At 40.5% G+C, this 19320-nt stretch overlaps 3 protein-coding genes across 10 annotated transcripts; 2 read left to right on the top strand and 1 right to left on the bottom strand.

The window, feature by feature from the left end:
* Positions 1-106: 106 nt before the first annotated feature.
* LOC135482610 (large ribosomal subunit protein uL24m-like) lies at positions 107-7127 on the top strand. 2 transcript variants are annotated; one of them, XM_064762804.1, is made up of 6 exons: positions 107-289; positions 1087-1364; positions 4513-4608; positions 5841-5950; positions 6260-6396; positions 6686-7127. In XM_064762804.1, exons 2-6 carry the CDS (start codon positions 1107-1109, stop codon positions 6823-6825), a joined length of 741 nt encoding a protein of 246 aa, XP_064618874.1. In that variant the 5' UTR covers positions 107-289; positions 1087-1106; the 3' UTR covers positions 6826-7127. The 2 variants fall into 2 exon arrangements, with proteins under 2 accessions (XP_064618874.1, XP_064618873.1); XM_064762803.1 differs by having other exon boundaries at positions 107-250.
* On the bottom strand, positions 1543-4874 carry LOC135482609 (adenosine kinase-like). 6 transcript variants are annotated; one of them, XM_064762799.1, is made up of 4 exons: positions 4751-4874; positions 4429-4508; positions 3765-3816; positions 1543-2945 (listed from the first exon to the last, which is right to left on the bottom strand). In XM_064762799.1, the coding sequence occupies exons 3-4, from the start codon at positions 3766-3768 to the stop codon at positions 1861-1863; spliced, it is 1089 nt and encodes a 362-aa protein (XP_064618869.1). In that variant the 5' UTR covers positions 3769-3816; positions 4429-4508; positions 4751-4874; the 3' UTR covers positions 1543-1860. The 6 variants fall into 6 exon arrangements, with proteins under 6 accessions (XP_064618869.1, XP_064618870.1, XP_064618871.1 ...); XM_064762800.1 differs by lacking the exon at positions 4429-4508 and having other exon boundaries at positions 4751-4836; XM_064762801.1 differs by lacking the exons at positions 3765-3816; positions 4429-4508 and having other exon boundaries at positions 4751-4842.
* Positions 7128-7880: 753 nt separating the features above from the next.
* On the top strand, positions 7881-14984 carry LOC135483658 (cell cycle checkpoint control protein RAD9A-like). 2 transcript variants are annotated; one of them, XM_064764654.1, is made up of 13 exons: positions 7881-7985; positions 8502-8572; positions 9109-9240; positions 9474-9588; positions 9851-9950; positions 10486-10592; positions 10908-11014; positions 11149-11213; positions 11554-11697; positions 12090-12209; positions 12594-12822; positions 13255-13377; positions 13949-14984. In XM_064764654.1, exons 1-13 carry the CDS (start codon positions 7952-7954, stop codon positions 14048-14050), a joined length of 1449 nt encoding a protein of 482 aa, XP_064620724.1. In that variant the 5' UTR covers positions 7881-7951; the 3' UTR covers positions 14051-14984. The 2 variants fall into 2 exon arrangements, with proteins under 2 accessions (XP_064620724.1, XP_064620725.1); XM_064764655.1 differs by lacking the exons at positions 7881-7985; positions 8502-8572 and having other exon boundaries at positions 9114-9223.
* Positions 14985-19320: the final 4336 nt, after the last annotated feature.

The following is a 19320-nucleotide window of genomic DNA, read 5'->3' on the forward strand; positions in this document are numbered from 1 at the left end:
AAACATTGTAGAACCTACAAAAATGTCACAAATTTATATCATCTACCTTATACTTGTTTAACAGATTTTATTGTGTGTTAATCACGTATTTGTAGGGAAAAAGTTCAGAGGTCAAACAGATACAAAATGTCAGCCTCCATGAAAATGTGAAAACCAAAAAATCATCTGAATAATCGGCAATATCCTCTGATTTAGTTCCCAAATACAGGAACTGTTGACGTGAAATAGTTTTGCATTGCACTCACAACAGGTAGTCAAATTTTCCTTCATTTGCGTTGGCTAGATTTATGTAAATTTTATCATTGAATCATTTTGTAGTTGTAAAAATCTATTGTCGGACACATTCCAGTACCCGGATTTGCTTTGGTCATATGGTCATGCCGAAAATAACAGAAACACCAGGCATGAAAACAAATGCCGTTAGTTGCCTGGTCATCGCTAATAATGGTGCTGAAAACGTACAATCCTCCCACCAGACAGCTGTTCTATAAAAATCCACTCGCAGGAATTATGAATTTATGTAGCAAAATACCTTGCACTACTGACAATCGATATTTTCATACAAGTTTACCTTGGCGCTGGCCAGTCGTTTCGTCTTGAATAAAGGGTCACAGTAGTGGTAATGGCATTGTCCAAAGTCAACTTTGGCCTTCTGACGTGTTCTGAGTGTGCGCATTTGGGTTTTTTTTGGTCTGATTGGTCTTTGTCGAAAAGACCCATACCCTGCAACACAATCTGGTCCCCAGTCAGCTTGTAGCCTATCCTGGTTCAACTAAGCCTCAACTAAGGGCAAGGTCAAGAAAAAAATGAAAATAATTTATGTGTGTGGCAGAGTTTGTATGTGACACATGTAAACTTAGCCATGGCATGAGAATGAAAGACCTAGTTACGATACCGTCCACCTGCTGCACCAGATTCGGTAGGGAGATTGGCTTCTGTTTCCTCTACTGTTAAAACACGAGCCCTGATATGTTACAGGCATCTGCCAAGAACTCCTGTATATGTTCTCTTCCCTTACAGCATAGTATACATACCCCACGTTTAAAAAAATGTCTTATCAAAATCTTATCTTAATTTCTTCTTCAGCACGCTATTAGTATTAGAAAATGGTTTTTCTAACCCGTGTGTTAAGCAGAGCTGCCCGCTTCAAATACTGGCAGCGGTATCTCGATCGGGAGATGCAAAGGACCCGTCGGGAATTTAAACCAATAAGAGGCTGGGTCAATACAAGGGAGAAACCCTGGCACCATACTGAGGCAAGGCCATGGACTGAGGAAGCGAAACAGATTAATGCTCCAGGGCAGTATCATGAAAAGGTGTTGGTGGAACCCATCAAGGAATGGATTTTATTCAAGGGAGATCGGGTAAGTTCTTTATTTTCTCAGATGTGCCTGTGCCTGTGTACTTCGTAAAATGTAAGCTACATCATTGAATAATGTTTATAAATATCTTGTGTATCTGGTCATGTCATCAAAAACATGATAAAAACGCCATTAAATCTGATGCGTTTATATCAAAAACCACAGAAAACACTGATTCCTATCTTGCAACAATTTAATATAGCGCTAAAGATTACAAATACAGAGTTTGAAAAAGTAGGATTTGAGAGAACAGGGTACAGTGTGGTATAGCTGAGTCAGCAGAATAGCCGCCTCTCTGTTTATTCATGAAAAGTTAAAAGATAGTGATTGTGTCATGATGAGGTAGCGCACCATTCATAGGAAGACAAAGAATTCAAAGGTGGATCCAAAATACATTCATGTACTTTTCCTGTTGAAAACATAAAGAGTACATGTACCCGCCATTGTGTAGGCATGTCAACTGGGTAGTATTGCAGTGGCAGAGTGGCTCAGCTCCTCATCAGAAATCTGGGTGATCAGGATAGGTGCAACCAAAGTGCTGTATGACGGTCTGAGCAGCATAGTTTCCACACTTGAGGCACTCGTGAATTGATTTACCCTGCACCAATTGAGACAGGAACCCGCCAATGAACGAATCGCCGCAGCCATTAGTGTCCTTGATATCTGACGGGTTAACCTTGTTGATTGGCCATTCAATGATATTCCCCTCATGCCATACAATGGTCGGATCATGGCCAGCTGTGAAAATAATTGTCCGCCTCCTCTTTGAATTTTGCTTTGGCAATGCAGCAGTTTTTGCAGCAATCTCCTTGACATCTTTCGTGCCAAAGTTCATCTTATCAGCAAACGTTACAGCCTCTACTTCATTCCCTACCAAAATGTCAATGTAGTTCATGAGTTTCAACTCTGGGTCAACAAAGTAGTCAATGAGAAAAGGCGCGGAAAGATTCATGACGAAAAGCTTGTCATTTTCTGCTGCATGTTGACCTAATTTAGTAACCGCTGCTGTGCTGTTGGTCAGTACAAATCCACCAACATAAAAAACCTGTGCGGCTTCAACTAGTTTCTGCGGTGTTTCCGTCTCGAGGAACGAATGGCAGATACTACGGGCTGCACCAAGTTTTGTGACAAGAGATCTATCCTCGCCTGTTATCACTGCGCCACACAACCCGGTCATCTTCTCCGGGTGGACCATGTAGCAAACCTTGACACCCACATCATTGGCTTTCTCCTTTAGAATCTGAGCCGCCTTGTCATTGCCTACACAGCCAATAAAACTAGTCGCATACTTTTTCTGCAGCAGCCACTGAGCGACGCGGATAGAATTCTGAGTGGCTCCTCCTGCGATGTATTGCGGCTTAAACTCCTCTTGCATTAGTTCTGTGAAGAGGGGATCGTGTTTCTCTTCCGCCAATATGGCGTTGTTCGCTTCTAATTCGTATTTCTTAAGCACCTTTGCATCGGAAACGACGGTGATATCGAGAAGGGGGTTCCCCAGTCCAAGTAGAATTCCTTCCTTGACGTTGGCTGGTGCTGTACTCATCCTGGTGGCTAGCTGCTGTACTAAACCTCGTCTGATCAAACCTGAAAGATACAAAACAAAACATTTGGTGAATTAAAAAATTTCCTGGAGGAAAGGGGAAAAAAGTCATGTCAATGATAGTAATCTAAATGTGAGTGTGACAGAAAAAGTTGTGCTGGGGTAAATTAAAACCTCAGCCTACCATAGTCCTACCTTGGAATAAACGGTTTAGCATCTTGCCTTATTTCAACTACCGGTAGTTTCATACACAGGCAAATGTGAGCTGCTAAATACATCTACTGAACTGAATTCATATTGTAACATATAGTATTGATTTATCATTCATTACTCCAGGATTTGATTCTCTGCTTTCAACACTGTTTAAGAATTGGCTGACCCCAAAACATGAAAATGGGTCATCATCTGTTGTCTACACACAACTACATGTATGAATAATATTCACAGTTTTATAGGTCATGCATGAGAATAGGAATGATGTAGTGAACAATCCAGGTGTGCCTGCCGGCAAAATTCTAACAGTTGTTCTTAGTAGTCTGATAAAACCTCTATCTTATTCGGTGAGGAAAGCATTATCCCATGCATGAAGTACATGGGCTTGTGTCGAAACTAAGTTGAAATTAGGTGTGTGTGGCATTTCCTGGCTGGCAAAGCGCCTAACTTTTGCACTAATATCCCTCCCCCCCCCCCCCCCCCCCTGATTGAATGACACTTGGAAGGGTGATAATCAGTTTGGTCAAAACATGATGAGGCCAAAAATACGGCGAGAGAGGACGAGAAATAACTTTCTTATGACAGTGAGTGGGTGTGGCGGTGTGAAAATGGCGTGGAAAACCAAATGGAAATCGGAGGTTGTTTCTTACCCATTTAGCAGTTCCTTTGCCTCTTTTTCTGTGGCAGGAGCAATAAATGTTGCTGGAACAGGAGAAGGAAATGTTCAGGACTGTTGCCTCTCTCTCTCAGCTATTCTATGAAATACAACTTACATGTATTTGTATGATATGATAATGATATGATAGCTTTCCCACTTGATATCTTGTGTGCTACAAATATCTACATTTCACCTGAATAATGTATGCTGGGCATTGAATTCCTCGGCCAACCGTTGTGTTTGTTATCATTGTTGGAACAAATTTATAGGTAGATCAAGCTAGCCTGAATTGTATCAATGAGAAATACCCTAAAAGCCTTTAGCATGTTTAGGAAAGGTCCCAGATCCGGCCAATGATTTGCATGCAAGTGTTGAAGTCATAGACCTGATCTATGACCTCTTAGAAAGGATTTGTAGTATCCAATTCTAATTGCAAGGTTTGTTCCAATTACTTTCACTTTGCATCGTACTTTTGGTCTTTTACTGTTAGAGGAGGGGGGGTTGTGTTGAACTACAGACAGGGGCAGATGTTAGTGACATGGAATCAACTGTCTTTCGAAGCATGTGTCAAACTTTACTAGCAGCAATCAAAAGAGTCTGGATATGACAATTGTCACACGTAGGCCTAGGTTGTTTTTTTTTCTGTAAAAACCTACCTCCTTTTAAATATGAGCCCTGAAAATGAACTTGACTAATTCGATAGGTCACCGCCTCATCAGATGTTATTTGTGTCTTTCTAGGTAGAAGTGTTGGTGGGAAGAGATAAGGGAAAGCAAGGTATTATCAACAGTATCATCAAAGAAAGGAACTGGTGTTACGTGGAAGGCCTCAACTGTGTAAGTATTCTTAGCAGCGGAGTAAGAGGAAAGAGGTGAATTGAAGGTCGTTCTCAAAAAACTATCATTTGCAAAGTGTGCAGTCTTACAAATATCTGAAAGCCATTTGAAACGGATTTCCTTGTAGTGCTAGGATACTCACCTGAAGTTCCCTGCAAAGTCTATCTTGGACTTTCTGTAGCATTCCAGCATTCAGGCGGTGAATTATGTTACCTTGATCTGTCCGTGAGGTACTGCTCAGGTTAACCTTGGGGCCCATGTCAGAAGGTTGCCATGCGAGAATGTACTATTGAGCAGTACTGATTATCAATGGATCTTTGACCTAAGTGCAATTATAGTGTGTTTCTAGTGAGTGTAGCTGAGCAGAGAGTCGTAAGATCTATCAGAGAATATGTTAGTAGTTGGTGCCCATTACTTGACTGTTTTACTATAGGTCAAATTGCCATCCGTTCTGAGGTTGTGCCTCTGAACGTCTAACCAGTTTCAAATAATACAAAAATGGTAATAGTATCAAGGATTCTAGGTCCAAACATTAAGAGCATATCACTGTTACTTAAAGGGTAACTCGTGTCAAATTTCACTATATAATGTTTTAGCTGTTTTTGACAAATGACTACGTCACTTTCTCATAAATCGATAAGGTTTTCGAATCGAAATGCACATTTTCAAGAATTGATGGTTTAATCCTGCCCGGACGGCGCGCTTCGAAGCCGATTTCGTTGATGCATCACATCATGAACATTGTCGCGGTGGTTTACATTCAGCGATTTTATAATAAATCTAATCAAAATGGAAAATTTGAGCTTTAGATTTGTGATCAACAATTAAAAACGGACGTATTTCCGCAAAGTTGTAAATCACATCATAGTATCACTTTAATTACTGGTATATGATATCCCAAGAATTCATAAAGTCTTCATGAATTCTTGAATATACCAATCGCTTATCGAAAATGTCTTGGTTTGAGTTTAGTCCCATTTATTCTAAAAAAACGGTATCCTGATTTATTCTTGTCTGGTATTGATAAGCTGATTGTACAGTAGAACCTCTCTATTAAGGACACCTCGGGACTGACAAGTGCTGTCCTTAATAGAGAGGTGTCCTGATTAGAGAAGTCCAATTGAATGTAAACAACCAATTTGGGACCAAGCCTAGTGTCCTTAATTGAGAGGTTGTCCTTAATAGAGAGGTGTCCGCTAAGGGAGGTTCCACTCACTGAATTATGTTTTCAGAAATATTCGTCCTCGGGGTCATTTGTAAAAGGCACAGCTCCTCGGCTGATGAAGATGGAGAAACCTCTATTAGTCACCACGGAAGTAGGCTTGGTGGATCCATCTGATAGGTAGGTGTCAGACTGTCACCAAGGTGATCTGTGGCTTCATATCAATGTGGGTTCAATTGCTGACACCGACACATTGCTTGTTACAATGGACTAGTCACTTCACTTTGATTGTTTCGTCTTTGCTTGATTGCTACGTAAAATTGAGATAGATTGTGCCCAGATGACATGAGCAGTTTGTGACAAGTTCTTCTGTTGTGGCCAAAAGATGGAGTTGCTGGGCAAGAAACCTCATTCGGTTCCCAGAAAGAAATGTACAACACACATTAAAAAGATTAGTCTTTAATTTTTTGTGATTGTCTCCTCTTCCAGTAAGCCAACTGAAGTAGAGTGGCGTTATTCAGAACAAGGCGAACAAGTAAGAGTGTCAAAGCGAACCGGACGGATCATTCCACTGCCCAGGGAAGCTTACGAGCTGGAAGACTTTGTTTTACCATCTGATTACAAAGGTAAGAGTGTCAGGTCCTGTGATGTCATCTGAGAGGAGGCCTATAGACGGAGCTAGGGGATCAATTTGGTAGTCTTCTGCTGACCAATATGCACATTTAGATGCCCAGGTTGAGTTTGATTCCGTGACAGTTACTGGTATCTGGCATGTGTTGTGTCTCTGTCTATATTGAAATTGGTCTAACCCACATTATTATTATTAAAGATATATGGCATTATCAACTTCAATGTGTGAATTAGAACTTTTCTTAACTCTCCATCTCATGATTTCATTTCTGATTCTCCTTACAGAAAATGCCGAAAAGGATACCAAGCCTGATGAAGTAATTAAAGTGACATTTGAACCGAAATTAAAAACATTTGAACAGGAAATCATGGAGGAAATGGGAATAAAGGAGGATAGAAAACCTGCAAAAACGTACTGGTACTGAGCGGACAGGCAAACTATGTCAGTTTCTCATGGAGAGACGTGGACCTAGTACTAGTAGACAGTCTATGAACAGAGGACGTTCTCTTGTTATGGCGTTGTGTTAGATCACTTGACAATTTGTGATGTTGGTTGGTTAAAACATAAGTGAAACGCTGTCTAGGATGCTGGTTCTGTCCTCAGCTTGCTCAGCCATATGTGCTGACTAAAGTGATGCATCTATCTAGGAATGTGTAAAGGCTTACATCAAGTCTGAGAGGCTATAAACTGGTTCCGGCCAATTTTTATGTGGAGAATGAATATATACGGAAATATTTCAAATATGAAGTCTTCCTTTTCATCTTGACATTGTGTAATGCAATTAGCATTGCCTGTCCCACTGTTAAGGTAGTCATCAGAGCCTGTCGTTCTGTGAAGTAGAAGACACAATCAGTTCAGTTAAAAGCTAGATAGCACAGACGACGTCCTGTCCCCTGGTGTAGAAGATGTCACAATTGGACCCTTCTGTAGTATGTAGGTGTTGCAAAGTCTCTCCTTCTCAGGTAGTTGAAACAATGGGTGCCTTTGTACTGGATGACTACAGTCCCTCTGTCCCCACTAACACCTATTTGTAATCAGTCCCTACTTGTGGTTTCTGTCCCAGCCACCATCCTGCCGTACTTTGTCATGACAAGATCTCGTTTTGCCCGTCACTCAATTATAGTAGAACACCCTAACTCTAATAACACAGGACAGCTGGGAGGGGACACAACTAGCCTTTGCGAGCATGCTGGATTTCTGTTGATGGTCACAGCCAGTCCTACTCTGCTTGTTGAAACAGCTAGTAAAATTGGCCTACTGACATCACTGTCATGGTTGATGACAGAGTGGTTATGACATTCGAACAAACATGTTTCTAAAGCTATTGCTGATCTCTGAAACCACCCATCCCCATAAAACTCGACACATGCCAATGAATTTGAACGGGAAGCACTACCAACTAACAGAAGACAGGTTTACGGGCGTCACGGCTAAAACGGAATCCTCCACAGCAAGGTATAACGACTGCAACAACAAAACTATTTCTGCAAAATCAGAAATTTGGTGGCAAATTTAAAGCATTAAAACGCCTCTCAGAGACAGATGTGACCATGAAGTGTATCATACCCGGTGTAAATGTAAAAGGTAGTTAATAAGGATCAAGTTGATGCTGCTGTTATTGAAATATATTTATAGTTTACCGAGTTTTAATGGGTTGAATGTTGACTGTCAAAGTCGGTCTATATTTTTCAGGTTGGTGTCAGTGACAGTGTCTGTGTAGGCCTACCCATTTTTAAAACGTGCTGCTTTGTGTACCTCTGCATCCCCAAGAGTTATTCTCTGTTATTTTGTGGTCCCTGTCATAGCTTGGGTTTGAGAGTATACATCAAATTGATGCGACACACACTGTGGGAATGGGGAGCCTCCTGGTGTTGCGAAAACAAACAATTTTAACAATGACAAAAAAATTGAAAGACACTCAACTTTTTCAAGAGTCAACAGCACTTTCTTTATGCATGATATATCAAAATGAACGATATTTTCTCATGCTTACTTTTTTAAATTCGCCAAAATATAAAGGAAGTAATTCATCTGATTTAGTCATTTATGATTGAACCCATGATACCAGGTGGCAGGTCCAGGAATGTTCTTTCATTGCAGTGTTCGGTCGTGCCGTCCATTCCCTGTCTAAAATTGGAGATGAAGTATATATTGATCCAATGCAACATGGGGTAAGTGTTAGTGATAACAACTGGAAATTCAGCAATCATTATCCAAATCATTATGTAAGTAAGTAAGGGCTGTTTTCCCATAAACAGTGACAGCCACCTGTATATATGCTTCCGAAATTGGTGGCTTGCATTGGAACTAACTTTTTCCCTCTTGTCCGTCATTAAAGGCATTCAAGTGTGTTGGTCAACCATGACTATCTCCTTTGTCCCTCCACCATAAGGCCTAGTTTCCCCTTATGACATCACTATTTCGGACACTCAGCGCCCCATTTCTGGAAAGGTGTATAGCTAGCTACTAGTGCTATACTAGGTTATTTTGTCCAGGATAGCAAAGGAATGTTGTGGATCCATAGTCTCCTTTGCAAACTGTTGACAAGGATCCCTAGGGACATTAACTGAAGTCACTATGGACATTCATGATACACCAAACATGTAAATTGTGGATGGAAGGCAGCACTGAAGTATGAAGGCAAGTTCCGTGTTGTTATTCATTCTGTACTAGGCCTATTCTTTAAATGATTGTTCTTTTTCTACAGCTTGGTTTGCGGACTGTCAACTCTTCAAGATCAGCCTACTCGTGTTTTGTATTTGCACCAACCTTCTTCCAGCATTATGATGATAGTCAAGAGAAAGATGATGAGCCTGTCAGATGTAAGATAAATATGAAGGTGCGGACGGAAATCTTTAAATACAAACTGTATGTCATCTCTAAAATTACTGATCAAAACCATCAAAACTAAATTGAATCCGAAGAAGAAATAGCTAATGACTAACAAAATTTATGATAGATAACCAGTCTTAACGCTTCCTGGTCAGTCTCTATTCTCTACTTTGAAAGAAAATAGTTTGTCTTTGGTATATTGTGTCACTGGGCCTTTTAACAAAATTTTCTTGATTTCAGTCTTGTCTGACAGTTTTCAAGTCATTGTCACATTTAGAGAAGACTGTGGATAGATGTAAAATAACTATCAACACTAAAATTGCCCGAGTGATATTTCAACTTTATTGTAAACATGGTGAGTTCAAAGAAGATAGCAATTGCCAGTTGTAAAAGTATTGAAGATTTTAGAGTTAAAGGTGCAATATTTTCATGCTACCCAAACATACTCATACGAGAAATGAGATGTAATTGAGTTGTGTTGAAATGTGATTTCAACCATTTTGTCCAAGCGTCATCTACAAGTATGAATCCAAAAACAAACTTCTATGAGCTAAACAGCAGTTACAACTTTATTGGAACACCCTGTGAAATAATCCTTATGGTTCTTTATTTTCCAGGCATAGTAAAAACTTATAATTTAGCCTTTATTGAATGTGAAACACTTCAGGCTGTATTCTCCAAAGATCTGTGTCCAAATGCCATCACCGCTCAATCAAGGTAATCTTTGTGATTGTTTCCATCCCCAGTACTGAAGGGTGGTTACCACAGTAGTTCTTCCCATCTGCAACAAATGTGTTCAAATGTAAATGGTGCAGAGAGTCACGTAACTTTTACTCAATTGGCATAAATCCTAATGCTTCTATTGTAAATGAAACTTACAAATGTGTTCAAATGTAAATGGTGCAGAGAGTCACGTAACTTTTACTCAATTGGCATAAATCCTAATGCTTCTATTGTAAATGAAACTTACAAATGTGTTCAAATGTAAATGGTGCAGAGAGTCACGTAACTTTTACTCAATTGGCATAAATCCTAATGCTTCTATTGTAAATGAAACTTACAAATGTGTTCAAATGTAAATGGTGCAGAGGATCACGTAACTTTTACTCAATTGGCATAAATCCTATCCTTCTATTGTAAATGAAACTTACTGAAGTAGATAATACTTGACATTTGCCTGTGATGTTGATTTAGCAACTGTGCCCTGTTATTTGACTTAAAATATGCTAGTCTTCTAAAACTTGTCATTCAGACTGCTGTGTGATGTGGTCATGAACTTCCAGGGAACTCAAGAAGAGGTGACTCTTTGTGTCAACCCGCAGAAAGTCAGCTTGAAGAATTATGTGGAAGATGAACCAGGTATTGGCCTAAGTTAACCTCCAGGTACTTGTGCGGAGGACAATCAACCCAAACTTTCTTCTTTAGTTATGCCTCTGATTTACAACTTGAATGGTCCCAGCTACCAGAGTATGATTATTAATGCCAAAAAAAATCAAGATTAAAAAAGTTTCGTACGGGTGTGCCCCAAGACGTAGAACCCCCCCCCCACAAAGGTGTGTCTATCGGTGCACATAGCAGTGACCTCTCCCAACCAAATTCCTAGATCTGGCCCAGCAAAGGATAAAGTCGTCAGAATCTTTACTGTTGAATAACTTTAAACCTTGTTTGTTTCAGACCCCAATAAAGTCATTCACACTGAGATGACTCTGAACCCAGATGAATTCGATTCTTTCCAAGTCGGTGTTGATGCGGAGGTCACCTTTTGTCTTAAAGAGCTACGGGTAGGTAACCAAAGTCGGGTAGAGGCAAAGATATAATCAATGGGTTCTGGGCCATTGAAGTACCATTGTAGCAATTCTAAGTTTATCTGCTGAATGTTGTTACTTATTAAAACTTCTCTATGTTATCATTTCAGGCCATTTTAGCCTTCTCAGAAGCTGGTAATCTGCCCTTATCAATGAATTTTGAGTCAGCAGGAAAGTAAGTTTATCCACATTTAGATGACTGTAAATGAGATGATTTTAATGTGTTGATGAAATTTAGGCACAAGAATGCCTGCATTTCAATTTCAAATTAACTGTTGTGATATAAGTTTTAGCATTTCAATTGAATTGAGAGTTGGGGTGAAAAAAAAGTTTTCAACATTGTGATCAGTTCGATGTTGATAGTGTGCAATGATGGAATTGAAAGCTAAAAATACAAAGAGCAATCCTTCTTTATTTCGTCTAAGTACTAAATGAGCAAATCATAATAGTTATGATCTTATCCTGCAAACTTGTCATTCAGTCTCATAGTTTTCATATTTTGTCCTCATTTTCAGACCAATAGTCTTCTCAATTGAGAGTGATAGTTCATATGAAGCTAACTTTGTCCTGGCGACATTAGCAGATGCCCCAGCTGGCAGCCAGGCTGTGGCCTCACAATCCCAACAAACCAGAGTGCAATCTACTTCAAAATCACAAAGGTATCTGTACATCTTGGAATATTGCTGACTTTTATCATACATCTTTTGGTTTATCGTCAGTACTGCCGTCTGCCGAGAAAAAATAATTGAGAAGATTTTAGTGTGTTCTTCCCCAATCACATCTTGTGAGATCCATCCCACAGACATCTTTAAAATATTCAAAGGCTTCTAAAAACAACTGGATTTTATTTGGAATAGACAATAGCGACATCTATTTGGTGTACTGCCATCTGCTGGGAAGAAATAATTGAGAAGATTTTATTGTGGTCTTCCCCAATCACATCTTGTGAGGTCCATCCCTCAGACAAATGTCTTAAAAATATTCAAAGGCTTCTAAAAACAACTGGATTTTATTTGGAATAAACTATAGCAACATCTATTTGTTCTTTTAGAATCAACACAATGAGTAGTGCGAGGAAAAGACCATCAGAAAGCAGTTATAATGTGTCAAATGATACTGTGAGGCCATCCACAAGCAAGGAACAGAAGACTAATGGATATAGTAAAAAAAGGTGCATTTTCCATAGAATTTTTGGAGTTAATTGCGTCTCAAAGCGGTAATCATTGTCACTACATGTATTATTGGTCTCCATTATGGCACTCAATGGTATCAAGCCAAGTCCATGCAACTACAGTGGAACCTCCCTTAGCGGACACCTCTCTATTAGGGACAACTTCTCTATTAGGGACAACTTCTCTATCAAGGACACTAGTTTTGGTCCCAAATTGGTACTTTCCATTCAATTTGACCTCTCTAATCAGGACACCTCTCTATTAAGAACAGCATTTGTCAGTCCCGAGAGTGTCCTTAATAGAGAGGTTCTACTGTAATGCTTTATAACAATCATTTCATATTGACTTACTGGGCATATTAAAGTTCTTTTTCTCAATGTCAGGGACATGTCTAAAAGAGAGAAAAGAAAAGAGAGCAGTCGACAATTAGACGAGGCATTGCAGAGTTTAATGAATGATGATTTCGAGTGGGACCCGATGGCAGGTGGTGGTGACTTTACTAGTGCATCGAAGAAGACTTCTGAGCCTCACCCAAGGGAGGAAGAACTCCGCCGAGACAGCGCTGGTGATTCAAACAGTCCTGAGATACCAGTCCTTAATCAGCCACTTAAGGTTTGTCTAGTTTCTTCTTTTTTAAAGTTCTTCTTCTAGTTCTGCTGCTTCTTCTTTAAGAGCTGAACTAGACTATGCTACTGAGTAGTGCCGACTGTCTTGAATATAAGCAGTGATTTGATTCTCTCCATAAATGAGCAGATGCCTTCTGTCCTTGATACCAACTAGTGGTTCGTATTGCAAATGGAAGGTAATATTCCAGCTTTATCAAAGGCTACTGTAACTAAATATTTTCATTGAGAATAGTTTCGAATTGGAGGTAATGGTACAGAAAGTCCAGTGCTTATAGAAATGGAAGGCCAAATCATTAATCACAGTGTCAACGTCCCAAGTTGCCTTTCTTTGCTGAGTGAGGATGCTGTCTTGGAAACCTTTGACGTCTTCTCTTGGCATCTCGTGTCATCTGCTGATTATTTATTTCATTTTTTTCAGGTTGATAGTGATACTGCAGGAAGCTCGAGTAAACCACTGCCCATCCTGGTTGATGATGATGATGATGATGATGATGATGATGACTGTGTACCAGGAACACCTCCACCACCCCCAAGCAAAAAGGTAGGAGTAACTAGATTGTTTGAAGTATCTTCCGCCTGCAGCAGGCCTTTGGATTGTTTTAAAAAAAACCTTTGTGTAAGGTTTGTTACACATGAGCCTTGGCAATTTCAAAATTGACCCATGCTCGAAAAAAAGAGGATAGTGGATATATTGACTAGTTTATTTCAGCTCTCAACGTTAAAGTGATACTATGTAAAGTTCAAATTTTTCATTTTTGATTACCTGGTAGATTTATTATAAAATCGCTGAATGTAAACCATCGCGACCGCGAAAATGTTCATGTTGTGACGTCATCAACGAAAACGGCATCAAAGCGAGCCATCCGTGCGGGATTAAACCATCAATTTCTAGAAAATGTGCATTTCGATTCGAAAACCTTACCGATTTATGAGAAAGTGACGTAGTCATTTGTCAAAAACAGCTAAAACATTATATGGTGAAATTTGACACGAGACCCTTTAATGTATGAAAATATGGGAACAGGCGGCACTGTGTACAGTTCCTTAAAACATTACGTTCCAGCTCTCAATGTTAATGCCACATTTCTGACCATTTCCGATGTCTTTTTCAGTTCAAGTCGCTCTTTTTCGGCTTTTCCCAAGCTTCAAATGAGCCAGAGGAGAAAACACCAACACAAGAAGTCTTAGCAGAGGACACGGATGAGGAGGACTGACATTAGTTCAACTGCGATCCTATTCGGACTTTGTAATATTGTCTTTGGTGGAGGCAGAAATATTCATAAGGAAGGATGTGACAGTGTCTTCTCGGTTGAGCATACTAGTTGTCTTTCTTGGAGGCAACTATTCATGATAAAAAGATGTGACAGTGTCTTCTTGAAAAAAACCCAGTAATTGTCTTCAGTGGAGGCAGGATGTGACGGTGTATTCGCGAAAAACCCCAAAGTAATTGTCTTCAATGGAGGCTGAACTATTCATGAAAAAATGGATGTGACAGTGTCTTCTCGAAAATAAACATATCAATTGTCTTGAGTGGATGCAGAAGTATTCATGATAAAAGGATGTGACAGTGTCTTCTTGAAAGAACATCATATTGTCTTCAGTGGAGGCAGAACTATTCATAAGGAAGGATGTGACAGTGGGTGATATGAATAAAGACTAGCAAATGCTTTTATCTAAAACTCCATGTACATTTACACTAGGCCTTTCTGTACAAAATTGAAGTAAAAGCATTTGCTAGTCTTTATTCATATCACCCAGTGTCTTGTCGAAAGAGCATACAGGTACTTTGAACACAGGGAAGAAGAATTGTCATAAGGGACTTAAATCCTGTTTGACTTTTCTGTTTGACTTTTGTGTTCTGATGAAAAATGTGTTCAGAAGATTGTCTCATCTGAAAGATGTTATACTTGAACAATTAAAACTCTAAGAAAGACTGTTACTTGCATGAAAGTTTTTAATGAGGACTGTTGGTTAAGAAATATACAGCTGTTATAGTGGAAGGTATCTTGTGTTGATAGAGTGATGAAACTTGATAATAAAGCATTATTTTATTCAGATAAATCACTTTGATTTGGACATTTCAAAGCTCTCTACGGCCTTTTACAAGACAATTGGCTGCAGACATCTGTTTGCCTTGTCACTTGCCTGTTGTAGCCTCTAGACATGATTCTATATAAGACTGTGTTTGTCTTGGGAGGTGTTTGAAAAAAACGCCATTATTGTCGCCATTTGTTGGAGGGGTGGTTTTGTACTGTTTTTCAGTAGAGTCCATTGTGAAGACTGAATTAGACATAAACAATGTGATGGTGTCTTCCTGAAATTGTATAATATTGTCTTTGGTGGAGGCAGAAATAGTCATAAGGAAGGATGTGACAGTGTCTTCTCAAAAGAGCATACTGGTTAACTTTATGGGAGGCAACTATTCATGATATAAGGATGTGACAGTGTCTTCTTGAAAAAACCCAGTAATTGTCTTCAGCAGAGGCAGGATGTGACGGTGTATTCGCGAAAAACCCCAAAGTAATTGTCTTCAATGGAGGCTGAACTATTCATGAAAAAATGGATGTGACAGTGTCTTCTCGAAAATAAACATATCAATTGTCTTCAGTGGAGGCTGAACTATTCATGAAAAAGTGGATGTGAGTGTCTTCTTGAAAAAAAATCAGTAATTGTCTTGAGTTGAGGCAGGATGTGACAGTGTATTCGCAAAAAAACTAGCTCTTCATGATAAAAGGCTGCGACAGTGTCTTCTTGAAAAAAACCCAGTAATTGTCTTCAGTGGAGGCAAGATGTGACAGTGTATTGGCTAAAAACCCAAAAGTAATTGCTTCAATGGAGGCAGAACTATTCATGAAAAAATGGATGTGACAGTGTCTTCTCGAAAATAAACATATTAATTGTCTTCAGTGGAGGCAGAACTATTCATGATAAAAGGTTGTGACAGTGTCTTTTTGAAAGAACATAATATTGTCTTAAGCGGAAGCAGAACTATTCATGATAAAAGGATGTGACAGTGTCTTCTCGAAAGACCATTATACTGTCTTCAGTTTAGGCAAAACTATTCATAAAAACAGTCATGACAGTGTCTTCTCTCGAATGGGAATATTGTCTTCAAGGGAGGCAGAACTATTCATTGAAAATTGATGTGACAGTGTCTTCTCCAGAGGCCATTTTAATTGTCTTTAGTAAAGCTGAACTATTTACAATAAAAGCTGTGAGAGTGTCTTCTCGAAAGACCATGATATTGTCTTCAGTCGAGGCAAAACTATTCATAAAAACGGACATGACAGTGTCATCTCTCGAATGGGTATATTGTCTTCAAGGGAGGCAGAACTATTTGTTGAAAATTGATGTGACAGTGTCTTCTCGAGAGGGCATTGTAATTGTCTTCAGTGAAGCTGAACTATTCACAATAAAAGCTGTGACAGTGTCTCCTCGAAGGTACATAATATTGTCTTCAGTCAAAGCAAAACTATTCATAAAAACGGACATGACAGTGTCAACTCTCGAATGGGTATAATATTGTCTTCAAGGGAGGCAGAACTATTCGTTATAAAGGATGTGACAGCGTCTTGCCGGAAGGGCGCACTGTTGTCTTCAGTGGACCCAGAACCAGCCGTAGTATAAAAGGATGTGAAAGTATAATCTGGTCTGGTTGCCCCACCCTGTTGTCGCCATGGTGAGAGAACCGAATTGGGCCTGACTGATCCAGCGTGTAGAGATGACAGCCAAGCCCCGACCGGATCAATCCTGGCAGCTCCATCCTGTTATTGACATAGCAAGAGAGATAAGAGAACCACAACCAGACTGAATAGCACCCAGAAGCTCTAACATCTCGTCGACAGGATGAGAGAGATGAGACAGTCACAACAAGACTGAATCGGACATGACAGCTTAACCGGTTTGCAGACGCGATGAGAGAGGTGAGACAATCACAACCACACCAAAATGGGCCTGGCTGCTCCACCGCGTCACTTACGTTGTGAGATCAATGGTACAGACACGACCAGACCGAATCGGGCTCAGCTGCCACTTTAAACTGGCCGGTTCACCGCTTCTGCAAACCGGAGGAGCTGTCGGGATGTATTTAAGTCTGGTAGAGGCTGTCTCATCTTTCTCACCTTGGCGACAATAAAGTGGGGGCACCAGTGTTGATTCGGTCTCATCGGTATGATTGCGATTGTCAGATCTGTCCAACTGTGCAAAACTACCAAACTGCCAGGGCCAATTCGGTCGCGTTGTGACTGTCTCATCTGTCTTACCGCGTCAGCAACACCGTTGAGCTGCAAGGGCAGATTCGGTGTGGGTCTGGCTGTCCCACCTCTCACAGTTCGTCTTGCCGACACGATGAGATAGATGAGACAGTCACAAGCAGACTGAGCAGGACCTGGTAGCCCCAACCAGGTGCTGACACGGTCAGAGTGACGAGAAAAGTACAACCACACCGGATGGCAGCTATGGAAGCTCCACCGTCCTGCCAACACGGTGAGAGAGAGTGACAGTCACAACTAGACTGAATCTTTGGTGGAGGCAGAACTATTCATAAGGAAGGTTGTGACAGTGTCTCCTCGAAAGACCATAATATTGTCTTCACTCGAGGCAAAACTATTCATAAAAACGGACGTGACAGTGTCAACTCTCGAATGGGTATAATATTGTCTTCAAGGGAGGCAGAACTATTCATAATAAAGGACGTGACAGTGTCAACTCTCGAATGGGTATAATATTGTCTTCAAGGGAGGCAGAACTATTCATAATAAAGGACGTGACAGTGTCAACTCATGAATGGGTATAATATTATCTTCAAGGGAGGCAGAACTATTCGTTATAAAGGATGTGACAGCGTCTTGCCGGAAGGGCGCACTATTGTCTTCAGTGGACCCAGAACCAGCCGTAGTATAAAAGGATGTGAAAGTATAATCTGGTCTGGTTGCCCCACCCTGTTGTTGCCATGGTGAGAGATCCGAATTAGACCTGGCTGATCCAGCGTGTAGAGATGACAGCCAAGCCCCGACCGGATCAATCCTGGCAGCTCCATCCTGTTATTGACATAGCAAGAGAGATAAGAGAACCACAACCAGACTGAATAGCACCCAGAAGCTCTAACATCTCGTCGACATGATGAGAGAAATGAGACAGTCACAACAAGACTGAAACGGACATGACAGCTTAACCGGTTTGCAGACGCGACGAGAGAGGTGAGACAATCACAACCACACCAAAATGGGCCTGGCTGCTCCACCGCGTCACTTACGTTGTGAGATCAATGGTACAGTCACAACCAGACCGAATCGGGCTTAGCTGCCCCTTTAAACTGGCTGGTTCACCGTCTCTGCAAAACGGAGGAGCTGTCGGGGTGTATTTGGTCTGGTGGAGGCTGTCTCGTCTTTCTCACCGAGGCGACAACAAAGTGGGGGCACCAGTGTTGATTCGGTCTCATCGGTATGATTGCGATTGTCAGATCTGTCCAACCGTGCAAAACACCGTTGAGCTGCAAGGGCAGATTCGGTCTGGGTCTGGCTGTGCCACCTCTCTCAAATCGTCTTACCGACAGGGTGAGATAGATGAGACAGTCACAAGCAGACTGAGCAGGACCTGGTAGCCCCAACCAGGTGATGTCACGGTCAGAGTGACGAGAAAAGTACAACCACACCATCCTGCCAACATAGTGAGAGAGAGTGACAGTCACAACTAGACTGAATATTTGGTGGAGGTAGAACTATTCATAAGGAAGGATGTGACAGTGTCTTCTCGAAAGAGCATACTAGTTGTCTTTCTGGGAGGCAACTATTCATGATAAAAGGATGTGACAGTGTCTTCTCGAAACTAAAGATATAAATCGTCTTCAGTGGAGGCAGAACTATTCATGATAAAAGGTTGTGACAGTGTCTTCTCGAAAGAACATAATATTGTCTTCAGTGGAAGCAGAACTATTCATGATAAAAGGATGTGACAGTGTCTTCTCGAAAGACCATTATACTGTCTTCAGTTTAGGCAAAACTATTCATAAAAACAGTCATGACAGTGTCTTCTCTCGAATGGGAATATTGTCTTCAAGGGAGGCAGAACTATTCATTGAAAATTGATGTGACAGTGTCTTCTCCAGAGGCCATTTTAATTGTCTTTAGTAAAGCTGAACTATTTACAATAAAAGCTGTGACAGTGTCTCCTCGAAAGACCATAATATTGTCTTCACGCGTTCAAAACTATCCATAAAAACGGACATGACAGTGTCATCTCTCGAATTGGTATATTGTCTTCAAGGGAGGCACGACTATTCATTAAAAATTAATGTGACAGTGTCTTCTCGAGAGGGCATTTTAATTGTCTTTAGTGAAGCTGAACTATTCACAATAAATGCTGTGAGAGTGTCTCCTCGAAAGACCATAATATTGTCTTCACTCGAGGCAAAGCTATTCATAAAAACGGACATGACAGTGTCAACTCTCGAATGGGTATAATATTGTCTTCAAGGGAGGCAGAA

The sequence above is a fragment of the Lineus longissimus genome, chromosome 2, assembly GCF_910592395.1.
Source record: "Lineus longissimus chromosome 2, tnLinLong1.2, whole genome shotgun sequence".
NCBI lineage: Eukaryota > Metazoa > Nemertea > Pilidiophora > Heteronemertea > Lineidae > Lineus > Lineus longissimus.